General features: G+C 31.2%; 1 protein-coding gene across 2 annotated transcripts in view; it reads left to right on the top strand.

Annotated features, from left to right (window-relative positions):
* Nucleotides 1-17,090, top strand: part of atcayb (ATCAY kinesin light chain interacting caytaxin b) — a 30,827-nt gene extending 13,737 nt beyond the window's left edge. The window contains exons 8-13 of one of the 2 annotated variants that reach the window (XM_073849562.1): nt 21-107; nt 199-297; nt 4,704-4,739; nt 8,310-8,339; nt 10,870-10,916; nt 13,320-17,090. In XM_073849562.1, coding sequence (XP_073705663.1) covers nt 21-107; nt 199-297; nt 4,704-4,739; nt 8,310-8,339; nt 10,870-10,903 — 286 coding nt within the window. In that variant the 3' untranslated portion in view covers nt 10,904-10,916; nt 13,320-17,090. The remainder of the gene's footprint in view (nt 1-20; nt 108-198; nt 298-4,703; nt 4,740-8,309; nt 8,340-10,869; nt 10,917-13,319) is intronic. The other variant, XM_073849563.1, reaches the window with a different exon arrangement.
* Nucleotides 17,091-19,260: the final 2,170 nt, after the last annotated feature.

Genomic DNA, 19,260 nt, shown 5'->3' with positions numbered 1-19,260 from the left:
TTTATTCCATTATCATCCAGGTTAAGAAAGAATCTTAAATGTCTGATCATCGCACATCCCTCCTGGTTCATCCGGACCGTTCTGGCCATCTCACGGCCCTTTATCAGGTCCGAAATACACTAAATATCCCCTCATAATGTCATAAACAACCTCAACAGTTTGTAAAATGTGTTTTAATATGTTTTAACTCCTCTCCAGTGTGAAATTCATGGATAAGATCCGTTATGTCCAGAGTCTGGAGGAACTGGCTCAGATCGTTCCCATGGAGCATGTGCAGATTCCTGAATGTGTACTGCAGTAAGTCAACTTCACCAGCGGGAGGAGACACACGGATGTCTTTTGATTTACAGTCACAAAGAGAACTTTATTTGTACATGCAAACAAAACACACAATGGCAGGATAGAGTTTTGTTAAAGCTGGATGCAGAAATTAACACGATATCACTGCCTTGCGTTTAATTCTGTCAAGCCTAAAATATGAAATAATAGCCTGAAAAATCACTTTTTTTTTTATTGAAGAGTTTCAAAAGTATAATTTTTGATATATCAGGCTTTTATGGCTCAAGTAAAGTGTGATTATAGTGGGAATATAAAGCTCTGAGCAAAAATATGCAATTTGGTACAGATGCTGATATATATATATACACTACCAGTAAGATTTGTAATGTTTTTTAAAGTCTCTTCTGCTATTTGATCCAACGTACAGCAAAAACAGTAAAATTCTGAAATATTTTTACTATTTAAAATAATTGCTTTCTATTTGAATATATTTTAAAATGTAATTTATTCCTGTGATCAAAGCTGAATTTTCAGCAGCATTATTCCAGTCTTCAGTGTCACATGATCCTTCAGAAATCATTCTAATATGCTGATTTGCTCCTCAAGAAACATTTATTATTATTATTTATTGTTGAAAACTGCTGGGTAGATTTTTTTCAGGTTTCTTTGATGAATAGAAAGTTAAGAAAAACAACATTTATCTGAAATAGAAATCTTTTGTAATATTATAAATGACTTAATCATCACTTTAGATCAATTTAAAGCATCCTTGATAAATAAAAGTATTACTTTCTATCATTTCTTTCCCAAAACAAACAGACTCCAAACTGTTGAATGCTACACTGTTTGATGTTACATGTTTTTTTTATTTCAAATAAATGTTGATCTTTGGATTTTTCTATTCATCAAAGAATCCTAAAAAAAAAGTACTCAACTGTTTTACATATTGCAGGGTTCCTGTGGGGTCTTAAAAAGTCTAAAATTTAAAAATCACAATTTAAGGCCTTAAAAAGTCTTAAATTTGCTGTTCTAGGTCTTAAATAATTTTACACAGGTCTTATTTTTCCGATGTCCATGTAACGCTACCTCTAATGCTCATTTAAATTCTCTTTTTGTTGTTTCCATGGTGTTGTAGTTCTTTATTTCACTATTCCAAATATAATTAGCTGTATTTAAACTACAAATGAGACCAGCATGCAATAGCCAATCAGCTTTCTGTTATTGGCGCGAGTCTCTCTCTGATTGTACCGCAGAAGTAAAATGGATTTAACTTTTTAGCTTTGGGGAAGTGCAAGTTTAGTGATACTTGGCTTGAAAAAAAATGAATATAGGGCTTGGCTAAGGCCAGTTGCTAACAACTGTAGATTTTTTTTTCTCTGTGGAAGTTACTGCGTCTTCAGACAGAATCGCAGTAGCAGAATACAGGTCAAACTACCTTTTTCTGTATATAATGTTCTCAATAATAATAATAAATATAGGTCGAGCTAGCTGACCACCAGCCTTCGAAATACTTTTAAAATGTTTTTTTTTTTTTTTTTCTTGCCCGACCGAACAAACCGCCTGATTAAAACTGAAGTGACAAAAACAACTAGCGAAGCATCGAAAGGCAAGAAAGATTCCTATTTTAATACATTCAGCGTAAACAGAAATTGATAATGGATAGTGTATTTCTGGTCTATTTGTGAGAAACACACTGAGGTAAAAATTTAAAATGTATAGTTTATTTATAACATGATATAGTTCAGTAATTTACCAAGTGAGCTTTTTGCTGAAAATTCTCACAATTACAAATGTTACATTAATTTTAGCTCAATAAACAAGTAGTTAGTCAAGTAGTTACTTACATATTAGACAAAATATTTCCACTGTTTTGTTCTGTTTCACCAACGGAAATAGTTCCAAACAAGGATCGCATTTTTTTTTTTTTTTTTTTTTTACATCAGATATTTCTAGTGGTACTTTTATGGGGATATTTTGTGTGGAATAGTATCTGCTGATATGAAAAGTTCACTATCGTAGTAATAAATTTAATTTATGACAGCCATGAATTTTTTTTTTTTACTTTTTACATTAAACACATTAAATATTACATGTATGCATGTAATATAATATCTATTTCCATTACAGGTTTAGGTCTTAAATTTCATATAAGGTGGTATTAAAAAGGTCTTAAAAAGTCTTAAATTTCACTTGTTCATATCTGCAGAAACCCTGTATTGATAATAATAATAATAAATATTTCTTAAAACAGCAAATTAGCATATTAAAATGATTTCCGATGGATCGTGTGACACTGAAGACTAAGACTAATGATGCTCAAAATTCAGCATGGAAATCACAAGAATAAATGACATTTTAAAATATATTCAAATAGAAAATGGTTATTTTAAATAGTAAAAATATTTACTGCTTGGAAATTAAATAGTGCTGTACTATTTAAATAAAAAGTAGCCTACTTAACCATATTGTGTAAATGAATAAAAATATTAATATTAATTAAAAAGCAACAAACATTTTTTTAAGAAACTAACCCACTCTAACAAGGAACAATACTTCTATTCTACAGCTTTTATTAATCTTAAAGTTACAAATGGACTCATATTGTAAAGTGTTACCATTACATCAACAGTCAAGATGTGGCCATCTATCACAAAAACTCCACAGTATTGAAATTACATACATATGGACATTGTGTACTTTCAAAATGTAACTGCTTCTATTCTAGAACATTTGTGATTATCTAATCGAAATATGTTAGTCACACACCAGGCAAAAGTGCAGCACCACGTCTAGAAGAATTCACAGCTATCCGGTATCACACACACACACCGTACACGTCATGTTCAATTCAAGCGGTGGTCTACAAGAGTTTATTTGATCACCAGATGGGCAAAAGTATACTGCTGTCTTATCTCCACTAATGCAGCACCTATTCAACAAATCACTTAGTAATGACATGTACTACATACTGTGAACAAACTGCTTCGTTGTTGATGTTTTAAATCCACCTCTGAAGTGTCCTGCTCTGTCACATGTCTAAACAAACTGCATGTGCTGTCAGTGATTTTCACCACTAGAAGCCGCTCTCATGCTTTACAACAAAGACTATAGGGGCTTAGTTTTTTAAGCATTAAAACAATGCCATACCGTATTGCAGTCAGTGTTGCAAAGTTCCTGACTTGCAATCTCCTTTAGAGAGAAATAACATCTTTACGGATTACATAACGAAATATTTTTTTTTATTTGTTTTATTTCGTAAGTAATAATTTAAAGCTTTCTATAGATATATTTATCATGTCTGTGAGGCATGTATTTGCTGAGTTTCGGTTCATTTTTGTGAAGCGCTCCTTTTTAAGAACGAGACAGCAGAAAGCGCTCATGTTTTGTTTTCTTTATTTTATAAAAGCACTGTTAGTAATGTTTTGTCGAGTGCACACAAAGAACATGGATAATTTTAAATTACCTCCACTGAAAAAAAAGCCATGTTCTGCAATGCGGCTTTAGCACAAAATGCACAAACTATTAAATATGCACCTAATAGCGCACATGTATCTAGGTTTAACGTTTAAACTAACATTGTTTTATACTTGAACTGTTTTATATCTATAGATTTTATTTTAGACAAGTCATGATGATTTGAGAAGGTAAATTTATCAAACAGACTATGATCAGTCTTCTGCTTATATTTAAAAAAAAAAATGCTCCAAACGTTTTTTTTTTTTTTTATAAATTAACTTAAAATAAAAAAATAGAAAAAAATAGAAATAATCACTTTGCCATTACTTATAAAACTGAACTATTTTAATATCTGAAAGTAGTATAAATTGTTTTGGGAGAAGGGGGAAAAAAGACGGGCCTGAGAATTCTGATAAGCTGTCGGACGAGGTCACTAATCTTAGTTCATAGAGATCTCACAAAGTTCCGTTATAATCAATAAAGCTCTCTAAACTACACAATGAATCTTTTATTTACATCACATCTGCACTTAGTCATGAGATGATTCACGGGCGCGCAAAACCGATCCGGCACTTTCAGCGGTGAGTGAGTGAGTTCTGACAAACTGTTTCTAATTTTTCAAAATAAACAAATATGTCTGTGATTGGCTGCATTGCTGAATGCTGCAAAAACACATTGGATAGTTTGCCAGATCTTCAATTGGAGCAGATTGTGTGTGTGAAACAGGTTCAACAGCAAAGTTTGGATCATTTAGAGGCCTTAGAAATGTATATATAATTTAAAATATAAATAATATAAAACAGAGCACACATACTGCATACTGTAAAAATAGCATGGGTATCAGGGCAGATCCGAACAGTCGTATATTTCTCTGTATTGACAGTGTGAGCTTTTAGAAATGCTCAGTGTTTGTAATGCGTGACAGTGTGAAAACAGTGTGAAGAGTTTGCGTTCTCTTCTTTCTGCAGATGTGACGAAGAGCGAATCAAAGTGCAGAGAGAAAGGTAAAACCGCAGCAGGGGGTTGTGGGGTGGGATGGTATGGCGTTACTTGATCTGAGTACTCTGGCCTTTACATGATTCAAATGTTAAACAGGCAAGCAGGACAGTTCCTCTTACAGTTCGGCCCAGAAAACACACACACACACACGCATATTTCTACAGATCCAGGACTTTATAAAAATTGCATCTGCAAAAGTTTACTGGCATATTAAAAGTAATAATTACAATATATATTGTAATTTTTTTTATGTTATAGGATATTTTAATAACACAGCTATCATAATTATTCAACCCCTATTCAACATTGCTGTTGAACACTTATTTTCATGGTAGGGAACAAAATCCTAAAACACAATTAAGCCTTTATAAACTCTATAATATATATATATATTGAGCTGTTATACATACATTTACCCCATGCAAGTGCTGAAGTTGAGTAGCAAATATGTCAACAATAAGTCAACAGAGCTCTCACAAAAGCTATAGATAAGAAATAGTTTTATTATATTAGAAAGTCTAAGGATATATGAAGGTTTCCAAGACATTACAAGTTCCTAGAGACACAGCTGGCAGCCTTATTCCATAGTTTTAAACCTTTGAGGGTGTTGAACAAAAAACAAAAAAGCACAATATGATAAAATGTTTGATCAGAGATCACAATGTGCAGCTTGTATAGCAGTATAGGTTTACTGTCCTCTGTAAATAACTCAACATACAGCCATTATTGTCAAAATAGCTGGCAACAAAAGTGAGTACACCATAAGTGATAACAGCAGAGTATGTTGTTTAACCATGAAAAAGCCACATGTCCTATTCATCATGTTGATGTTTTTGTCTGCTTGACAGAACCATACAAACTTGTGTATCTTGTATTAGCGCAGTTAAAATCAGGCGCTTTAAGTACAATTCTCTCATACTGGCCACTGGATGTTCAACATGGCATCTCATGGCAAAGAACTCTCTGAGGATTTGAGAATTAGAGTTGTTGCTCTCCACAAAGATGGCCAAGGCTATTAGAGGTTCAATAACACACTGAAACTGAGTTACAGTACAGTGGTCAGGGTCATACAGAGGTTTTCCAAGACGGGTTACATTCGGAACAAGCCTCGCAAGGTTCGACAAAGTTGAGCACTCGTTCTGTGTGTCAGGTGCAGAACCTGGCTTCAAAAAACAGACACTTAAGTGCACGGCCGTAGCCAGCTATGAGGTCACCGTTTTTTTATATTCAAAAATAAAATGTCAAGCTCTCTGAATGATTATTTAGCCGTTTAAACCACCTCATATCACATGCATGTTTGCAATTCAGGTTGCTGCGAGAAGCTAGCGCAGTGAATGGGGCTTGAGAGCGCGGGTGCAGCCTCCGTTTGTTGCCAGATCCACCTATTATACGTGTTTTTTGACTCGTTTTTCCAATTTAGTGTGACACTTTGGGACGTTTATAAAGTGGAAAGTTGAACGTTAATGTTAGTGATATATTACTCTAATTAACCAAACAATAGGTTTTAACTTATTTCGGATATCTTTTTCTTTCTTTTTGTAATTGCTTGTTTTTCGTAGCAATATCTGGCAACATTGTACATTCATAAAAAAAGCTTATAGACAATCTGTAACTTAATTGTTGACAGGAAGATACCACAATCGGTAAAACAAACGCAGTGATCATCGTTAATATCTGAAAGAAATGTATAACACTATCAAAAACAATAGCATAATACAAATCTGTTTGTTACAGAATGAAATAGGCTACTATGCCAAATAACGTTAAGGTTACTGGACAGCAGGAAGACGTCTCATGCTCTTTAGTTAACCTTAAGTCATCAAAAAACATTAATTAAAACAGTGTTTCTCAACTGGTGGGTCGCAAAAACGATTCGAGTGGGTCGCGGAGTGTGCAGTCAAAGAAACAACAAACGTAATTCTGTTATTTCTGACGCTAGACTATTATTTTGAAACACGTGCGTGAAAGTGGTTGACTCTTCTGTCAGTACCTGAGAAAAACCCTTTTTCCTCATTCAGTATCTACGGTCAAATGAGATGTTGTCAAGTTTTATGTCAGTGTCTTTATTCTAAAGTTATTTATTGTAACTTGTTATAAAAAAAAAATTCCCTCACCAAAAAAAAACGAACTTTCCAGTCCTGTCAGTCATACTGTGCTCGTTGCGGGCTCTCTTCAATTACACTCGCAAATTTACCATGGTAACAGACCTTAACCCTCAAAATGCCACTTTATTTTCACTGTGTTTTTGTAATGTATTTCTAAATGACTGTTGTCTCGTCACATACCAACTTATTAACAAAAACTATTTTGGAACTGCTACCTTACCTTTACCTGTTACCTTATACCTCATACTCATCAGTATGTGCATTTTCTTATATACAGTGTCAGTCTATATATGTAGTGCATTTATGGGTGTTATTATAGCACCTTACTTCGGACCTCACTAATTTTCAAACCCTGGTTACGGCCTTGCTTAAGTGTTGCCAGCATTGCTTTAAAGGTTGCAGAAGTAAAATGTAAGCTTGTCAGTGCTCAGACCATACACCACACACTGCAACAAGTCTGTTTGCATAGGCGTCGTCTCAGAAGAAAGCCTCATCTGAAGCTGGCTCACAAGAAAGCCCACAAACAGTTTGCTGAAGACAACCTGTCCAAGAGCATGAATTACTGGGTCCTGTGGTTTGATGAGACTATAACATAAACTTGTTTGGCTCAGATGGTGTCCAGCATGTGTGGCGATGCCCTGGTGAGGAGTACCAAGAAAACTGTGTCTTGCCTAGTCAATCATGGTGGTGGTAGCATCATGGTCTGGGGCTGCATGAGTGCTGCTGGTACTGAGGAGCTGCGGTTCATTGAGGGAAACATGGATTCCATTATGTACTGTACATTCTGAAGAAGAACAAGATGCCTTCCCTCCAGAAACTGGGCCGAACGGCAGTTTTCCAACATGATAACGACCCCAAACACACCAGCGAGATCACAACTGCCTTGCTGAGGAAGCTGAAGGTGATGGGGTGGCCAAGTATGTCTCTAAACCTGAACCTTATTAAGCACCTGTGGGGCATCCTCAAGCGTAGGGTGTCTAACGTCCAGCAGCTCTGTGATGTCATTATAGAGGAGTGTAAGAGGATCCCAGCAACAACCTGTGCAGCTCTGGTCAATTCCATGCCCAGGATGATTAAGGCAGTGCCAGATAACAATGGTGCTAACACAAAATATTGACACTTTGGACAAGTTCACTTAGGGTGTACTCACTTTTGTTGCCAGCTATTTTGACAATAATGGCTGTATGTTGAGTAATCAGGACAGTAAATCTATACTGCTATACAAGTTGCACACTGACTACTTTGAAAAATATTTTTCAAAAATTAGGAAAGTTTAGAAAGTTTATTTTCTATAGTATTGTCCCTTGAGAAGATATACTAATAAAACATATGACTAATAAATATTGAATGCAATTGTCAGTCCCAAAACGTATGCATGTGGCTTATGCACAATTATGGCCCAGTCTTACTTTTGTGCACTTGTTCTTGTCTATTGTGCACTAATATGAACCTTTGATTATATTCTCACAGGCTTGAACAACTGGCCAAGACATCAGAGAGGTGAAACTCTTTACATCTATATATAAAGTGAAGGCCAGCAGTGTGTGTGTTTGATGAATGACATGTCTGGAATCACAGGCTACATCTCAATGTGCATACTGCATACTGAAAATGTATATCTCACTGCTTATGAAACAGTACAGACACTACTAAAAAACTACACATGAAGAAAAAAATAATTATTTTATTAATCTAGGATGCATTCAGTTGATTAAAAAAACAAACTTTAAAACTTTATCACATTAAAATTATTAGAGTATTCTAATATTATTTAATATAATATATAATAATTAAATATTATGATATGTATTATAATTTATAGCAATTTATAAGCACAACTGTTTACAGCATTAATATTAATCAGAAATGTTTTGGTGCAGCAAAGCAGCATATTAGAATGATTTCTGAAGGATCATGTGGCACTAAAGACTGGAGTAATGATGCTGAAAATTCAGCTTTGATCACAGAAATAAATTACATTTTGATATATATTCACATAATAAACAGCTATTTTAAAATGTAATAATATTTCACAATTTGTACTGTATTTGTATTGAAATAAATGCAGCCTTGTTGAGCAAACCTCAAACTTAAACCTCATTATTACTCAAGTTCAGAATTTAGCCTTAAGTATTGATGCAGCAGCTTCACGTTCCTTGCTGTTTTTAACAATTGAAAAAAATAGACCAGCATTTTCAGTGCAAGGGATTATGGGTAATATAGTTCTGAAAGCATTGATGGATAGACACAAGAAATCCTTTGGAAATAGTAAACCATCTGAGCACCTTTGGCATTTTCAGCATGATTAATTCTTATCTTATTCTTAGTATGCAAACTGGGATGCAGCCATCACATAATCTGGCCGTGCCAATCAAACAGACTTAAATTTCAAAGGTTACTGCATTGACAGCGAAAGCTTAATGAGAAAACATCGTGCATTTAGATTTTATTGGAACAAATATACATGTACATGATTCAGTGCTTTAAAATCAACATGCAATCAAAATTGATGCACTTTAACTCTTTAATACGTCTATGTTTTAAATGCTATCAAATCCGTTCTATTTTCATTGCCTTCACTCCAATCATTTAGATGCCACAGAGCTGCAAATGAGATTATCCTGCTGCGACAATATTCAAAAACATTTTTTTTATCAATCTCTAGATTGTGTCTTGCATAAAAATCCAATTTATACTGTAAAATAACTAACAAATATGTCAAAAATTGTGAGATTAAAAGTCACAATTACCTATTTATTTTTTTATTGCATGGCAGAAATTGGCTTTCATAGTTATAGTAATGTATTTATGTATTTAGTAATTTATTTGAAACTGAGTTTTATTTATTATACGTATTATTATAATTATTAATTATTTATTATTATAATTATTATTTATTATACATATTATTATTATTATTATTATTATACATATTTTCTTATTTATTTGAATAAATCACAATATATTTATATAATTAATATCACAATATAATATAATTCATATTTTTTAGATTTCTTCACGTATGTATTTTAATGTAATTTTTAATAATTTACTAATTTTCGGTAATTAACTGTATTTATTTATTTGACTATTATTTATTAGTTATTTACTTATTTTTTATTTTAATCAGATTTTTATTATTTGATCTTTTCTAATATTTATTTTTATAAATTTTTTGAGATTTCATCACTTATGTATTATTTATGTAATTGTTATTTATTTACTAATTTCTTTAATCAACTGTATTTATTTGACTTTTATTATTTATTTTACTCAAATTTTTATTATTTGATCTTTTCTAATATTTATTTATTGTTATAATATTTTTGAGATTTTATCACCTATGTATTTTAATGTCATTTTTATTTACTCATTTCTTTAAATCAACTGTATTTATTTATTTGACTTATTTATTTACTTATTTAATTTATTTAATCAAATTTTTATTATTTGATATTTTACTTATTTATTGATATCATATGTTACATATACATTTATTTATTTATTGTTAATATTTTTTAGATTTCTTCATGTATTTTAATGTATTTTTTATTACTCATTTTCTGTAATCAACTGTATTTATTTATTTATTTGACTATTATTTATTTATTTTAATCCTATTTATTTATTACTTTTTTCTAATTTAATTTATGTATTTTTATTTAATTTAATCTTTTTTTGTATTTATTTATTTATTTGTTTGTTTATTTTAAATAGTGACTTTCTCTAAACATTTCCACGTACCCACTAGCACTCCCTGGCACTCTCTGAACCCCAGGTTGAAAACTCTGGATCAAACTGTTCCACATGAATAAAATGACTTGAAAACTACTATTTCTCATTGAAAATCCTTCGAAATTTGTCCAGTTATGGAAGATAAATTTATTGCAAACACCTTTTCATGTTGCTTTTAAATGCAAATGTTCAAATCGGATGTGTTTTTTAATATGCATTACATAAATGCAAAGAAATCAGATGATATAGTTTCATGTGCATTCACAGTGTTTGTTTTGAATGTATTATTTTGCAGGCCGCCATCAGTAGCTGCGGAGGCCTGTCCCTGACGCGTGTCATTGGGTAAGAGAGCGATCGCCTGACTGTAACAGTAGATCCAGCAGTAGGGTGGTTTAATGACCTCTGGACGATACGCCATATTTGGGGTCTGAATGGCGAGAGAAGCGGCATCTCGTCCGCTCTGTTACATAAAGCTCATCTGCTGCTCTCCTCAGAACGGCAGCCGCAGCGACCCTGTCGTCCAGAGCTGCTATTTTTGACTAGACAGACTACTGAGCGGCACATGGCTGATATCCCAGCAGAATCATATCGCCCTGTGTGTCTGTCTGTCCCTCTTAAGAGTTAGGGAGTAACTTAAAGGGATAGTTAGTTTGGTCAATATTTACTCAAACCTGCATGCTGTTATTTATTTCCTTCTTACAGTTCTTTCTCATAGCCATTTCCTTCTTAATGGCTGTCAAGGACGAAAAGCTAATAAAGGTAGTCCATATGACTCATGGGCTTTATTCCAAGTCATTTGAAGTCATATGATAGCTTTGTGCGAGGAACAGACTGAAATTTAAGTCATAAGACATGCGGAAACCAGCAATGGTGTCATTGACGTCCACCTTGATGTGGCAAGCATTATATTGGCATTTGATTTGAGAGCTACAGCCAAAAGGAAGCTTCTGAAGCTTTTCTATGACTTCAGAAGATTTCTAATTAAATATGTCATTTTTATATTTATTATGTAAAGTATTATTATAATAATTATATTATTATTAAAGTAAAAAAAAAAAGTTTTACTGAAATAATAAAATACCAAAAGTTAAAATGTAAAAATAAAAACCTATTTAGACATGTTTAAAAACTATTATATGTATACATAATTTAATTTAATATGTATTTATTATATTTAAATAAGTATTCTTTGCTCAGCAAGATTATGTATTAGATATTAAATATATTTTTGTTATATTTATTAAATATTGAACACATATTATAAGATATAATAGGCCTGAAATGGTTAGTAAGGTTTATAAAATTAAAACCGTAAAGAATTATTTCTTTTTTTTTTTGTTACTAGAATCTTACTGAAATAAATCAAATACAAAAAGAAAACATTTGTCATAAAAAATATTTAGACATGTTTAAAAAAAACTATTATATTTATACATCATTTAATAAATTTTATTATAATATGTATTTAATATATTTAAATAAATATTCTGTTCTTTGCTCAGCAAGATTATGCATTATATATTATATATATATGGTTATAATATGTATTAAATATACAGTTTTTATATTTATTAAATATTGAACACATTTTATATGACATAATAATCCTGAAATGGTTAGTAAAATAAAAAAAAAAACATTAAAAAATAAAACAATTTGTTACTTGAAACAAAAAAAGTTAACTGAAATAAATAAAATACAAAAAAAACAAAACCATTTGTTATAAAAACATCTGAAATAAAAAACAATAAAACCTATAGAGACATTGAAAATAAAAATAAAAACTATTATATGTACACACAATTTAGTTAATTTAATTTAATATGTATTTAATATATTTAAATAAATATTCTGCTCTTTGCTTAGCAATGTTATGTATTATATATTAAATATATACCTTTTAAATTTATTAAATGTTAAACACATTATATGATATAACAACCCTTTTAAAGTAAAAAAAAAAAAATAAAACCATAAAAAAATCTTGGAAAAAAAAAAGTTACTTGAAACAAAAAAAGAAGACATTTGTCATTAAAAACATAACATAAAAAACAATAAAACCTATATAGACATATAAAAAAATATGTGTACATAATTTAAATAATTTAATATGTATTTAATATATTTAAATAAATATTTGGTTCTTTGATTATGATTATGTATTATATCTTAAATATATAATTTATATATTTATTAAATATTGAACAGAACACATGATATTATAACCCTGAAATGGTTAGTAAAGTAATAAATAAATAAAACCGTAAAAATAAAATAAAATAAAATACGAAAAGAAAACATTCGTCATAAAAAAACATTTAAAATATAAAACAATAAAATCTATAGACATAATAAAAAAATAATTATATGTTTACATAATTTAATTAAATAGGTATTTAATATATTTAAATAAATATTCTGTTCTTTGCTCAGCAAGATTATATACTATATATTAAGTATAAAATATATATTAAATATAAAATTTTTATATTTATTACAGTTCGAACACATATGATATATTAACCCTGAAATGGTTAGTAAAGTAAAAAATAAATAAATAAAACCAAAAAAAAACCTTTTTTAACATACTTTTTTGATGTCATTTACATTTATTTTTAAGACTAATGAAAAACTTTTGATACGAAAAACTTTTGATAAAATAATTTTAGGATTATTTGGTTTTGAATTTAGGAGGGTTACAATGATAAATATAATGATAGTGAATGATATTTTTCTCATTTACAGATCCACCTGAAGGCAGGGATTCATCTGTGCATGTCATTTTCCAAAGATATTCCTTTAAAGAACAATCATGTGGACGAACACAATCATCATCATCATCTTGAAACACAACAATGATGTTTGTGACACTCTAGAGCGAAGTTTTTCCATACTCGCTGACCTTTGACCTGGATCACAACCGGACCACAGCTGAGTAAGTGTGAACAAGAAAAAACAAACGTTCACGGACTCTTTTTTTTTTCTCTAATATTTGTTTTGTTTCTCAAGAGGAACATCTGTGCAAACTCAAATATCTTGTGTAACAGTCATTTGTGTTGTACAGATGTAAAACGTGGGATGTTTAATACCAGCGGGACTTGGCAGTTCAACCATGTTCCCCCGCCAACTACTTCCACAACGGGAAACACATTTAGCTTGTTACATAACGCAGCAGTTCACAGGTTTAAAGTCAACATGAAATCATGTCTTCATAATCTTTCATTGGACAGCTTGCCATGAGAAAAAACAATCACCTAATAATAATTTAGTCAGAGATTTGGGCTGTGGCTGTAGGTAATTTAGACTTTTCTAAAATCTTATAAGTGGTTATAGGAATAGTTCACCCAAAAATAAAGAAAATTAGCTCTTTCAAAATGTGAATGAGTTTTTTTCTTCATCGGATTTGGAGAAATGCTGCATTGCATCACTTGCTCACCAATAGATCCTCTGGAGTGAATGGGTGCCGTCAGAATGAGAGTCAAAACAGCTGATAAAAACATCACAATAATCCACACCACTCCAGTCCATTAGTTAACATCTTGAGAAGACAAAAGCTCAATGTTTGTAAGAAAAAAATCCATCAAGACGTTTTTAACTTTAAATAAATGGACAAAATATGAGTCCATATTATTTTTTTATTCCATGGCAGAAATTGGCTTCAAAACCTATACTACTCTATTAATATATTTAGTTAGATTTTATTTTAAACTAAGTTTTATTTATGTACATATTTTCTTATTTTATTCAAATATTTAATATTATTTATTCATTTGTATATAATTTTTATTTGTTTACTTTAGTCTTGCTTTTGTAATTACTTATTTTATTTATTTATTTTTACACTTTCTCTAAACATTTCCTCAAGATGTAGATGAGTTTGTTTCTTCATCAGATTATGAGAAATACAGCATTGCATCACTTGCTCACCAGTGGATCCTCTGGAGTGAATGGGTGCCGTCAGAATCAGAGTCCAAACATCTGATAAAAACATCACAATAATCCACACCACTCCAGTCCATCAGTTAACATCTTGAAAAGACAAAAGCTGCATGTTTGTTAGAAAAAATCTCTTATTAAGGTGTAGACACGGTGTAATAACGCTTCCTGAATTGTGAGATAAAAAGGCCTCAAGTACCTTTTAATTTATTTTTTATTCCATGGCAGAAATTGGCTTTCAAAGTTACAGTACTGTATTTATATATTTAGTTAGATTTTTTTACGTATTTATTTTAAACTAAGTTTTAATTTTTTGAGATTTCTATAGGTATGTATTTCAATGAAATTTTTCTTTATTCACTAATTTTCTTTAATCAGCTGTATTTATTTATTGGACTATTATTAAATTATTCAATCTTGTTTTTTGTATATAATTTTTATTTGTTTACTTTGGTCTTGTTTTTCTAATTATTTATTAATGTAATTTAATTTAATTTTTTTACACTTCCTCAAGTTTGTTTCTTCATTAGGTTTGGAGAAATTTGTCAATCCATCTCCGTCTCACCAATGGGATCCTCTGCAGTGAATGGGTGCCGTCAAAATGAGAGTCCAAACAGCTGATAAAAACATCACAATAATCCACAACACTCCAGTCTATTAATTAACATCTTGAGAAGACAAAAGATGTGTGTTTGTAAGAAACAAGTCCATTTTAAGACATTTTTAACGTCAAACTGGCACTTCTGGCTAAAATACGAGTCCATACTTCATAATAACGCTTCCTGCTGATTTCTGTCCTGAATTCAGACCAAACCACATTATGGACTTGTATTTTAGCCAAAAGTTTTAAAGTTAAAATGCCAATGAGTGTTGTGGATTATTGTGATGTTTTTATCAGCTGTTTGGACTCTTATTCTGACGGCACCCATTTACTCCAGAGGATCCATTGGTGAGCAAGTGATGGAATGCTGCATTTCTCCAAATCTGGTGAAGAAACAAACTCATCTACATCTTGGACAACCCGAGAGTAAGCACGTTTTCAGCTAATTTCAGATCATTTTTTTTTGTCTGAACTATCCCTTTAATGCAGCAATTTAGTGCTGTTAACATAAACATAATGAGGTTTACAGCAATAATAGCAAATCAGGATTTATTTAAATAAAAAAGGCAGCTTCACCTTCATGTTGACTTTCAATCTTATCTGATTAAACGTACAGTATGCCACGTGAACAGACTGATGAAAGGAACTTTACAACTGTAATACATGTTTAATAAGTATCAGGGCTGTGTTCCGAATGGAATACTAGCATGCTGCATAGTATGCACTGCATACTTATTTTTTAAAAGCGTATTCAAACAGTATGCAATGATAACCTTTTCATACTGCTATATTGCTGTCACATTGCATTGCATTGCATGTTTTATTCAAGTTATTCATCGCATTTTAATGCAGTTTTATCTGATTAACTTTATATGCATCACACTAGGAACTGAAGGTCAAGTTGAGTGTGTTGCATTGTGGACTACAGTATTCATACGGCAAATGCATTCAATTCCATGCATACTCTAGAAATAGCGTAGGTAGTATGATAGTGTGATATTCTCAACACAGCCAAAGTGTTGGGCTCAGTGATACGTCTGAATTTACTGTAAGCAATCCATGTACATAGACTCTGTCATGCAGCTCCGCGGTTCAAACTTGTGTGCTTCCAACTCAAACTTCCCGTTATGACATCACAGGAGGCGGAGCTTGTTTTCCTCCCTTCATAATGCCTTATGAGTACTATTAAATCAGATACAGTCTTTTAATAAATGTCTCAGTAACACTTTACAGTAAGGCTGTATTCGTGAACTGCATCAGTTAACATGAACTAGCAATAAACAATACTCTAAAGCATATATTATATATATATAAATATAAAGTTTGTAAATGTGTTTTTTAATTAATTTTTTCCATTTATTTATTATGTTCTACATTTATTTTTAACTGTATTTTTATTTTTTAATTTATTTATTTTTAATTTATGCTTTTATATTTTTTTATATTTATTTATTCCCACATGGAAGGTCCTCCATAAATGTTAACATTTACTTAAACATTATTGAGATAAAAAATTGTATCCATAACCCATGTTAACAAATACTTATACTTTTTTTCCGTAAATGCATTAACTAACTTCAACTAATTATGCCTTATTGTAAATTTTTATTTGGCATCTCTAATATTTTTCAGCTTGACAAGCTTGCAAAATCTAAAAAATAACAAATACATGTAATTATAGGAAAATAAATAAAGGAATAAATTCACAATTTCACAATAATAGCAATAAATGTTATTTTATAAAGCAAATCACTTAGTGTCATCCTTCTACCGGATTTTGCACTGAATCGACCGATCAGCATGTAAGTGCTCATAATGCATTTTGAAGGGATAATTTCAGCCACATTATTGTATAATGTACATTATCAGACTGTTTAACAGTGTACTGTGTGTAAATCATTTGTATCATAGGATGTGAAAAAAGTGAATGAGTTGCTAACATCGATAATGTGATAATAAAAAGTAAATTTAACTGTCAAGCTTTGTATCTTACAGTTTCTGGTTGTGCGTCTCCCAGTTGTCAGGATGGATTTTCCAGGAAACGGCATACTTTCATCATTCGTCTGCACATGTGCACTTCATATCTGTAAATAAAGGAAAAGAAGGTCAGGCTACGGAAAGTGACAGAACCTGTAATAAAACACGAATGAACATTGTTTACAAACAATGTTTACTTTAAACAATGCCAATTTCTAAACCACTTACTACAGGGATCTATACTTACTTTTCTTTTAGAAGCTTTTGTGCTTAGGGTTGCAAAGGGGTGGAAAATTTCCAAAAATCCCAGGAAGATTCCAAAAATCCTGGAAAGTTTACAAAATTTCTAAAATGTCTCAAAAATTTACTGGAATTTTTCCACATTTCCAGAAACTTTCCAAAAATCCCAGGAAGATTCCAAAAAATCCTGGAAAGTTTACAAAGTTTCTAAAATGTCTCAAAAATTTACTGGCATTTTTCCACATTTCCAGAAACTTTCCAAAAATCCCAGGAAGATTCCAAAAAATCCTGGAAAGTTTACAAAAGTTTCTAAAATGTCTCCAAAATTTACTGGCATTTTTCCACATTTCCAGAAACTTTCCAAAAATCCCAGGAAGATTCCAAAAAATCCTGGAAAGTTTACAAAATTTCTAAAATGTCTCCAAAATTTACTGGAATTTTTCCACATTTCCAGAAACTTTCCAAAAATCCCAGGAAGATTCCAAAAAATCCTGGAAAGTTTACAAAATTTCTAAAATGTCTCAAAAATTTACTGGAATTTTTACACATTTCCAGAAACTTTCCAAAAATCCCAGGAAGATTCCAAAAAATCCTGGAAAGTTTACAAAATTTCTAAAATGTCTCCCAAATTTACTGGAATTTTCCACATTTCCAGAAACTTTCCAAAAATCCCAGGAAGATTCCAAAAAATCCTGGAAAGTTTACAAAATTTCTAAAATGTCTCCCAAATTTACTGGAATTTTTCCACATTTCCAGAAACTTTCCAAAAATCCCAGGAAGATTCCAAAAAATCCTGGAAAGTTTACAAAATTTCTAAAATGTCTCAAAAATTTACTGGCATTTTTCCACATTTCCAGAAACTTTCCAAAAATCCCAGGAAGATTCCAAAAAATCCTGGAAAGTTTACAAAATTTCTAAAATGTCTCAAAAATTTACTGGCATTTTTCCACATTTCCAGAAACTTTCCAAAAATCCCAGGAAGATTCCCAAAAAATCCTGGAAAGTTTACAAAATTTCTAAAATGTCTCCAAAATTTACTGGAATTTTTCCACATTTCCAGAAACTTACCCAAAAATCCCAGGACGATTCCACAAAATCCTGGAAAGCTTACAAAATTTCTGTAATGTTTCCTAAATTTACTGTACATTTTCCACATTTTTGCAACCCTACTTGTGCTCCAAAATTTTAGGAGCACCTTCTTATCAATAATCAAAAAATCTGATCAAAAATTATCCTCCCCATTACGATTGATATTTGACTCCTTAGTGAATTAAAGGGGATTTTTTTTTTTACCTTTGTAATGGCATTTTTCTAACTTTATCAAAATATGTCATCTTTTATGTCAAATTTGTAAAAAATATATATATTTTATAAGCGTTTTGAAATTTCAAATTAAAATAATAGAATACGAACAAGTATGATAAGAATAAGTTACCAATCAAATGAAATCAGTATTACCTACCTAACAAAATAAATCAATCAATCTCTTATTTACACTCTTTCTACATTTTGTTTATGAAAAGATTGATGAGATATGTCTGTGGTACATTACTCAGTGTTGCAAAAACACTTTGAAACCTTTAAAGCTCCCTTCAGTGCAAACTTGTACACCTAAACACTTGCACACAATAGTTTTCAGTCGCAAATGCACTGTAGAACTATTTGCCTAGCTTTGCCAAGTTACAGTTTCTGCTGTTATCTGATATCATTTCAGCGCTGCCAAACTTTTATAACACTATTTTAACAACAGCGGCATATCCAGCTTATTAATTCAACACTGAAGTAAGCCTATAGGCGAGACTTCCAGTTCATTAGCTGCTATAGGGAAATAAGGAGAAGAATAACAACGTGTGGTACAGTAAATGGTAAAACTATTTGCACTACAAACCAGTGTGTTCATAATTAAGATAATATATTAAAATAATATAAGGC

The sequence above is a fragment of the Garra rufa genome, chromosome 10, assembly GCF_049309525.1.
Source record: "Garra rufa chromosome 10, GarRuf1.0, whole genome shotgun sequence".
Lineage (NCBI taxonomy): Eukaryota > Metazoa > Chordata > Actinopteri > Cypriniformes > Cyprinidae > Garra > Garra rufa.
The sequence above is the reverse complement of the archived record's forward strand: the minus strand, read 5'-3'. Positions and strand labels throughout refer to the sequence as shown.